A 9,763-nucleotide genomic window follows, 5' to 3' on the forward strand; every position below is an offset into this window, starting at 1 on the left:
CCCTAAACATATACAGGACACAAATCCATTTCCAAGCTGTAATTACAATAACTATCAAACTTCTTCCAGAATGATCTGACACTGCAATATAGTAAATAGAGATGTGTATATAACGATGTTTGTATCAGTGTAAGTCTGACTTAAAGGGAAACTTTTTGGGGGTCAATTTTATTGAAAAAATTATATTTCAGTTAATGTTCATATGTTTTTAAACTGATGCTTTCATGTTCTATATACTGTAATTACCACACAATCTTTGTTTTATAAATTTCATTTATACAAGGTGAATATTTGACACAGACTTCCTAGAGCATTTTGGGTTTTCTAAACAGAGAAAGCAGCAGTAGTTATTTCCTTTTAGACACCCAGGGGTTGATTAACTGAAGGCAAATAGGCTGTTCATTTTTCAAAGAAAATTTGCACTTTGTAGGGGAAGTTTCATCTTACCTATGTTAATGAAATTACTCTCTGCTGACTTTCTCTTCCTCACCCAATCATGTCCAAGCAGAAATACAATTTTTTTTTTTCCTTGCACGATTGGGTATTTGAAAAGTGAAATTTTACCATATTCACAAAGCTGAGGGAAACTTTCCCTACAATTTGCAAATGACATTGTAAAGTGAACTGCTTATCTGCCTTCAGTTTATCAACCCCTCAGTCTCTAATTAATAGCTCATATGGCACACTACAGAAGGTTTGCATGAGTGTCCCCTCATACTTTTGCGTGCACATTGTTATCACATGCTAACGCGGAGTACATGCAGTAATACAATGTACTGTGTACACACTTAATCATTCATTTTCAATGCCACACTCATGCACATACACGGAGAAAAAAAAAACAGGCACACCTGTCTTTTCTTACTCATTTTTTAAAGAACACATGCGTTGTCTTACAGTGTGTTGTAAAAAAATGAAATGTGACAGCTAAATATTTTGGCCCGTTGACATCTTAAGGACCCAATGAAAAGTAATGGACGTTTTCAAAGCAATGTTGGTTGACGTGCCAAAAACATGCACATTAGCGTTGGGCACTTAAAGGTTTATTTTTTATTTTTTACAGGTATTACTATCTATTCATATGCATAAGAAAAGCTCTGTTCCCATTTAGTCCATCAATTATTTTTACTATTTTTATTATCGATATAAAATTCTTGTCTCAGTAGACAAAATACAGCTACATAATTTTCATAACAAAATATTATTTAAAAAAAGACTGAGGCTTACAAATCGGCTGGAGTTGTTGTTCCTTACTGTCTTTGCGTTACCAAAGGCCTCCAATAGAGGGTTTGACTGCAGTATTATATCCTTGACATGCTACAAAAAAAAAGAACATGTACAACCATTATCATACTTACACAGCGACATTAGGTATGTACCAACTCAAACAAACATAGAATTTATTTTACATGCACAAGGACATGGTATCCTGCCCATATACATACATGTGTGTCCACTACATCTATGCAAGTCAATTGCACAGACAAGGGTTACTGTCTGTGGACAAGCTGCAGTAGTGGAATACAAAGTAATGCTGGAATATAAATGGACACTAGAAGCTAGTGAGTAAAGGTTAGGTTATGTTAAATTTCTTTAAAGTAACATACATTCTAAGGATTAAATGGTGTTATATTATTACTACTACACTAACCCACTAGAAACAGAGGAGTAAGGATATAACTAAGCACCAAGGAACAAGCAAACAAAGCTTTGTGGCCATCTAGGATCAGGAAGTTACAGTCTGTTGATTTGACTAACAGAGAGTGAAGTTTTGGTAGTCTTACCAACTTGGCACTGAAATAAAAAAAAAAAATGTGCAGAGGGTAGGGGTCAGGCTCTTACTTTATATTGTAACATGGGTAATATTCTTACACATTGCATCTACTTTAAAATGGCAAGTAATATAGGACACTGAAAGGGTTATGAGAAATTGAATTAGAATACTTGTGGCATTGCCCTCAATTATCAGAAAAGAACAGTTTCTTCACCTGTACTTTAGGACCACCTCCTGACACTTTCGAGATGTACCCCATTATATATTTGGCTGCTACGGTCTTCCCAGCTCCACTTTCACCACTAAGAAAGAATATAAAAGAAAATCATAATATATTACCGACTGATCTGGAAACTGCAATCATTCTTAACGTCTACTCTATACTTCCCATTTGAAAAAAAAAAAAAAAAATCCTATTTGGAAACTTAAGTTAATCCCAGCATTTCTCAATTGGTTCGGAGTTCAAAAGAAAACCACGTATTTATATTTTATTCATTTTCTAATGAAAACAGAAAAAAATACCAACATGGCCTACCTTGAAATCCTATTTCACAAGTAGGTCCATCTTCAAAGTACCCACATGTTCTTCTGGCAAATTCATTCCATTCAATTTACCTCTCAAATTGCATAGAAATGCTCTACAATTTAAGGTTAATAGCCATTGATAGAGGCATGACACTGCTGGTTGAATACATATAATTATTTTGCCCTACTTATCAATCCTCTTCTGTTTACTAGATAAAAGGTCTTCTTGTGGCAATCATAGCAACCAGAGCTTTTGTTCCATGTGAATACCCATGTGGGCTTCGACTTCAAAGCCATCCAGGTGTCTTAATTTCACTTATAAATAGAAGCAGCCTGAGTTCTGCACTGGTAATCACAACATCACTGCGGTTGAACCTGTGCTAAAAACAGATCACTACAATCTTGCTGAGATTTGGGCTTCTTATAAGCATTACAGACAAAAACAGTGCCAGGATGTGACACTATCATTTGGTTCCAATGATCATGCCATGAATCATTTAGCTGACCTCAACATGCGGGACACCAAACGTTTGAATAGGAAGTGCTTCAAAGTTTGTGGCACTCACACATATTAGCAATGCTAGGAAAATAGAATTGCTGAAAGCTCTGTGGATGGAGAAAAATGAAGAAAAACATATTCACATCCTGGCCACCGAGGATTCATTTTAAAGGCCAAGAAAAACATCTATTTTATAAAGAAAAAAAACTGTGGGTAAGGGGGGTTAGCACAGCTATCCTTTACAAAAGGTACAGTTATACTTTACACAGCATTATTAGCTTGTTTTAACAAAAGTTCATGAGATTTGCCTGTTGGAGCTTAGTTGGTTAAACCTTTGTATTGCGTTTCTGGTTTCTGAACTCTAGTCCTCAACAGTGCATGCTTTTCAGACTTCCAGATAGAAGCAACTCTGTGTAAACCAGTAGCAGACCAAAAGAAGCACAGACTTTATTTCCTCAGTGACTCTGTAGAATCCTGGAAAATGTCTATTGTAGGTGGTCACTATGGACTGGAGTTGAGGAACACAGTTCTACTTTGTGTTCAAGTGTTATTCTTTAACCCCTTCATGACTGAGCTTGTTTTTAGTTTCTGTTCGTAAATGACTGACACACTTAATTACAGAATGATTCATATATTGGTACTAGAGTGAGCATAAATAGATGCAGCTGTACCCATGTAGACCCTTAAAGTATATGTAAAGACAAAACTTTTTTAGTAGTCTTTTCAGAAGTAGAGACAAGGATCACTAGCACTCAGCAATATCTTTCAATATGTCAATTTAATTGGAAAAAGCGTCACATTAACAAATGCTAAAGTTTCGGGGCCACACAGGGCCCCTTCCTCAGGGCGAAAAAGATGTGACCAGGTTATCTTGACGCTTTGTCCAATTAAATGGACATAATGAAAGATATTGCTGAGTGCTGGTGATCCTTGTCTCTACTCTGTACTCGGTATCTGCACGGCGTCATTCGTGGTCATCACAGAGAGCAACATTTTTGCATAGGCCGGGAATGCTGTGAGGGGTGCGGAGGGTTCTTCTATCTATCTATCTACACTTTAGATTTGAGAAGGGTTATGCCCCACTCCAGACAAAAAAACACTCACAAACGCTGTAATTTGATTAGCACTTCAGGATCTGATATGTATAGTGGAGACCTGGAAGAGGTGTACAATAGACACCAGTTCAGGTAGTGTGTCTCCACCATCCCCTCCTCCTCCTCACTCTGCTGTCCCTTGTACAAAGTACAAAACAATGATGATGTTTGTGCAGCGCCTTGTGAATGGCACAGCAGAGTGAGGTGAGAGACTACAACACTGGAAGTGGTGTTCCGATGCAGTGGGAAGCAGGAATTGTATAAACAGCTGTATATACTAGGAGCTCTCAGGGGAGTGTAGAGAGTTCCTAAAGTACATAATTGACAGGTTTTATGTGGGAAATAAAGATTAAAACAGCTGTGCCTGGAACTGGGATTTACAACCACTGTTACGTTATTTTTTTAATGCTTATATTATGCTAGGCGGATTTTCTTCCACTTCCTGTCCTGTAGATGCAACAGGAAATAAGAGGCAATGTCTCCAAAGTGAACAAAAATTCCTTCTTGGATAGTTGTCACAGGAAAAGGGGTTCTAATTTGAGGATTTTTCCTCATCTCTTGCACGGATGAGAACTAAATTTTTTTGGATTTAACATCACTTTCTGACAATGATCACCAAGAAAAATAGAGGGGGTACATTACACGTGTACATACACAACAACCTGCAGCAATATGCTTACTCTATGAGGAATCAAGAGCTCATTAACTGAATTTTTTTTAACCTGAACAAGTTTCCATTTGATGAAAGATCCTGTTTATATATTTGATGGGCCCTATAGAGTCCAATTTCTGTTGTAAAATTGTTAATGCTGCAGGTATTACATGGAGACATGTATTGCCTATAGTTATAGACACATCAATACCTTAAATACGGGAAACGACTAAACCCCTATTGCTCACAATACAAACAACATTGTTCATAATTAAAGACAATATATTGCAAGTTTAGTCTAAATTCAATCATTTCCCATTAGGATGCAACTTTACATAATATAAATTGCAAACGCAAGTGCAATTACCTATTACAATAAACTTTTAGCTTTTCATAGCTTACAGGTCAGTGAAAACAAATTTGTGATGGATTGCTTTGAACTTCTATACATGAAGATTCTTAGCGCTACAGTTCTAACATCAATTGTTAATCCCTACTCAAAATAGTAGTCGATAGACTAACAATGGAAGACTGCAGAATTAGCACACCGGAAGCCATACACCATACCTTATAATGACACATTGGTTTTCTCTGTCGATCATCATGTTTCTGTACATATTGTCAGCCAATGCATAGATATGTGGAGGATTCTCATATTGAGCCTAGAACAAAATAATAAAGTGATTTCTTTATATTCTTTATCAGTAGTTTTCATATACAACAGTTATCAACGGTGTACAGTGAAAAGGGAAAAAAAAGAAGAAATTCTCCACTACAGAATTTTGTAATTGGGTTTTGGAGGGTAATAAACTCAATATAGTAGGAGACATTAGAAAACCAAATAAAATTTACAATGTGAAAGTACCATTGAAGAAAACCCATGGGGAGTTTTGCCTGGTGATTAGAGGCATGAGGAGTTATAGAGGTACAGTTGTTTCCCACTGCATAAGGGGATGTCTCATCACTGTGTTCTTCTAGAGCTTACATACGTTTTAATAGGAGTAAGTGGCTGGTTGACTATGGAGGTTTTTGCAGATGTATACTCTCTTTTGTCCTTGCACAAGACTAAGACTAAGGGGTTGGGGCACACAGAAAGATAAGATAGAGAGTAGTCAGTGGTAGAGGAGAAAGAGAAATTGGGGTTTCATGAGGGGTCATAGCCATTGCACAAGTAAAATAAAAAAAAGGATTTTGCATACTCACACATTACGTAAAAAATGGTTTCATCATAAACATAGGTTCCCCCATATTGTCCTTGATACGCTGCCAGAAAATATACAGAAATACAAAAAGTAACAAATTTATACATGTCCAAATTAGTCCTTGGGAAATAGGCGATAGTCCCAGATTGTGGTCTTTCTGGCTGACTTGCGTATCAGGTATTGATCCCAAGGGATTTCTGGACATTTTTTGGTGGCGTATCAAGGACAGTATGGGGGAACCTATGCTTTTGATGAAATAATGTATCTAATTTATGTAGGAGCATGCAAAATAAATGTTTTTTTATTTTACTTGTGCAATGGCTATGACACCTCATTAAACCCTAATTTTCTCTTGGTATCCATGCATTCTAAAGGGGGAGAGGTGCCTGCAGATTGCGTATAATTGAGGCAATTTAACCTGTTGCTATCAGTGGTAGAGGAGAATAAGGAAGGACCACCTGCTGTCTCTTCCTTAGCATTATATGGTCGCTGTGTCGCAATCTGTATTTATGGTTGAGAATACCAAGGGGGTCCTGGTGTTTCCACGTAAAGACTGGGATGCCAAAAGAACAGTCAGGTGTCCTGAAGAATGTGAATATCAGCGATTTTAACCAAAATCTAGTTATAGAGAAAATATCTCTGAGAAAAACTAAATGTTTTTTTAAAGAAAGTTTCTACATTCAATAAAAAAATTAAGACACAAAAGAAATGGCATTAAAACTATTATCTAGCTGAATAATTGCAAGCAATACTGAAAATGTGGAATTGTTTTTCTTTATCGAGTGGTCTTTGGCCAGCTTTCATCTTTGGGACATTTACCTTCTGTCTTTCATGATGATAGATAGCACCAAGACAGAAACTGAAGATAAACATCTGACAGGAGACAAAAGCAGTGAAAACCTGACCATGCCACCAAAACTAATTAATAACAGAGAAAACAAAAGTTAAAGTTCCACTTCAGCAGAAAAAAAACAAAAACGGTTTTAAAAGCCTTCGGTGTCAATGGAAAAAAGCCCGAAGTGGTAGCCGTTGTAGAGGGGCCAGTCGATGGATTGAATGCATACTTGTGGGAACAGTAATGTATTAGGAAGAACTGGACAAAAGTAGTATTCTTAATAAAGCAGTATTTATTAAAACGCCAATGACACATTTTTAATCTGCCATTTCCTTACATATAGTGTAAAAAAGGCTTAAAATTTCAAGTCTAGACCTACTAGCCAGGCAAAAACCTTACTCTCCACCAGTTGTCCCACCAAACCTTGCCCAGGCCTGCCTCCAACCCCACCCCAGGCCCATCTGCAGCAGCCCTCACTATCACACCCAGATAGTCAGGCATGCGCTGCAGTGAGTGGTAACGTGCTGCATTGTGATAAAATGAATACCTGCATAATTTTATTGCAACAGACACAATGAAGTGTTGGTGTCAACAGTCCCAATTCAAAACAATGTTTTATATATAGAAAGCACACGTTTGGAATGACAAAGGAAGTGTGTAATACTGATTAGAAATACTGGAAGATAAGTTTGGGGACACCTTCACATATTCTTAGGAGGTCCACACAATGAATAAACATTAATTAGGTAACTAAAAAGGTAGTAAGGAAGAATAGGGATCTGGAACAATTACTTACTGCTCTTCTAATGCAATCAGTGGTGAGAGTTTGTGTGGGCATGCTGGCATCACCCTAGTGGTGCCTCTGCAAATCCTACCACCTTTTTTTCCCGCTGCTACCGGGTTCATCCTACCATCCCGATATCCTTTGAACGGACCTAGGACTGGACTTCCCTGTGCATCAGGAGTGACCTTTCCATTTTCTGCATGGCGACAAGACATATTTTCCACAAGTGCTGAACTTGGCACTGAATTCTTTTATGGTCACTTGCAACCCTGAGAGATGTGAATCTGACCATAAACTGTTATATTGTCTCATTCAATGCTAAACAGCATGGATGGAGGAATCTGTTATCATTTTCTTCTTGTTGACATTACGGTTCCGACAAATACGAATCTCCTGCTGGTCTATTGTATTGGTTGCTGTCACCGTCCAAACAAAAATTTTCTGACCGGCTCCTTCAATTTTCTGATTGAAGGATGCCAGATGGAAGGGTGCAGACAGGGCCACCTACTGAGCGAAATTTGCACAGTGAAAGGCCAAGTCTAAAGCATACTTCTACTTTTGCAGTCAATTTTGAGAAAACTCCACTATGCTCGTTATAAGTTACTATTCACACAGCATACCGAAAAATAATTTGTAAAAATATATTTCTTACCTTTTAGCTGTTTTTTTGGTGAAGGCCTTTGTGCAGATTTCAGGCTACTCTGAGCAGTGTGAGAGTGAAACTGTAGTGTCAGACTAAGCTTCCTCTAAGTAATACACATTTCCTCTAAGGCTTTAACCCTTTGTTAGGAGAAACAGTGTTCAAATCTAGTCTACAACTGATAATGAATTCTGTCAGCACAGTACAGACAGGGTTAATTAGATAAACTAACTAGATAAAATAACTTCGCACAACCACCTCCTTAAAAGGAGAACTATGGGGTAAGTGTTTTTCCCCATAGTTCTCTTGAGGGTCACGGGAGGACGTATACTAGCGTCCTCCCGTGACCCAAAGCTCAGTATATCGCGAGCTACAGCTCGCGGTATACTGAGACCGCCGCAGCCAGGACAGATCACGACAATGCTGTCGAGATCCGCTCAGCTGCGGGAGTGACAGCGGGCTCTGCCTATCTAGAGGCAGAGCCAGCTGTACCCTCCCCCGTCTGTTCCTCCAGTCAGCGCTGACAGTCACTGACTGACAGTCACTGCTCTCTGCAGGGAATTGATCGAGAAGTGAGCGAGCGACGGTATGTGTTCGCTCACTTCCCGATCTATTGAGCCGAAGTGTGACAGTTTCATTGTCACACGTCAAATCGAACTATGAGGGTGAGTGATTTTCACTCACCTCATAGTTCTCCTTTAACATTACATAAGAGGTGGCTAGGTAGGATTTTGAAGGAAAAATGCTGCTTACATTTTTAAGTTATGCTGTGGGAATGGAAACATAAAACAAATATAAAAAGTAGATGTTATCCCAATATGGCTGCAAAAGTGGAAATAAAACTTTAAGTCAAACCATACATTACTAAACCATGAGGGCTCTCCCACCTGTCAAGATTTCACTGCCTTGCTTTCCAGTATTACATTCCACACAATGTTGGAGTTAACATCCTTTAGCAGCCATCTCAAGATAAGGGAGGTTTATAACAAGAAAATGCTAGCATTCCTGTACAGGCTGATTAGGATGCCCAGTACATGTCCTGCCCAAAATATTCCTACTCACAATCGTTCCTTTATCTCCCATATCTTCAGTTCTAATAAGCTCCAAACATTTTACATGCACCAGCACATATTAATGACCCATTCTATATGAAGAAACTTTATGTTTACTACCATTTTAATAGCGAAGAAAAGTGGGGTATAGTTATGGCAAAAAGTCAACAAGTATTCAGCTTTTAGTGGGTACGCTGTAGTCAAAGGAAACAGGTCAGGAAAAATATAGAGGCTGCCATTGCTGTAATACAGAAAGCTACACTAAATCAGTGCCTTAAATATATAACTCCATAATATATAACCAAACCTTCTGCAGCTAGACAAACAAAAGAAAGAAATGGTATTAAGGTGTTGCTGCCTAAACAGTCAATATGATTGTGCTATAGAAGGTATTTTTTGAGTTAGAAATTATGAGTTGGCGTACAGTTTCTTCATTTCGTAGTAGGTGTTTTGTGTATATACTATTTACAATATAATTGTGCCTTCACTCCTAAATATCCTGCATTGTAACACAATATAAAATTACACTGCTGTCATAAACCCAAAAGACTGTTAAAAGGAATATCAAAACCATGATATATGAGCCACTCCCAGTGCTGCAATACTGTACAATAGAAAAAAAAAAGATGGCTGGGTATGGCCTTAACGTGCCACAAATTATATATAAATATATATATATATATACACACATACATATACATATATA

At 37.9% G+C, this 9,763-nt stretch overlaps 1 protein-coding gene across 1 annotated transcript in view; it reads right to left on the reverse strand.

The window, feature by feature from the left end:
• The window catches only part of MYO1E (myosin IE), a 139,380-nt gene that overhangs the window by 67,018 nt on the left and 62,599 nt on the right, over positions 1-9,763 (reverse strand). Inside the window, exons 4-6 of the mRNA XM_018564241.1 lie at positions 5,112-5,206; positions 1,989-2,076; positions 1,228-1,317 (exon numbers count right to left, since the gene is read on the reverse strand). Coding sequence (XP_018419743.1) covers positions 1,228-1,317; positions 1,989-2,076; positions 5,112-5,206 — 273 coding nt within the window. The remainder of the gene's footprint in view (positions 1-1,227; positions 1,318-1,988; positions 2,077-5,111; positions 5,207-9,763) is intronic.

Source organism: Nanorana parkeri, unplaced genomic scaffold (assembly GCF_000935625.1).
Source record: "Nanorana parkeri isolate BGI_ZX_2015 unplaced genomic scaffold, ASM93562v1 scaffold739, whole genome shotgun sequence".
Taxonomy (NCBI): Eukaryota; Metazoa; Chordata; class Amphibia; order Anura; family Dicroglossidae; genus Nanorana; species Nanorana parkeri.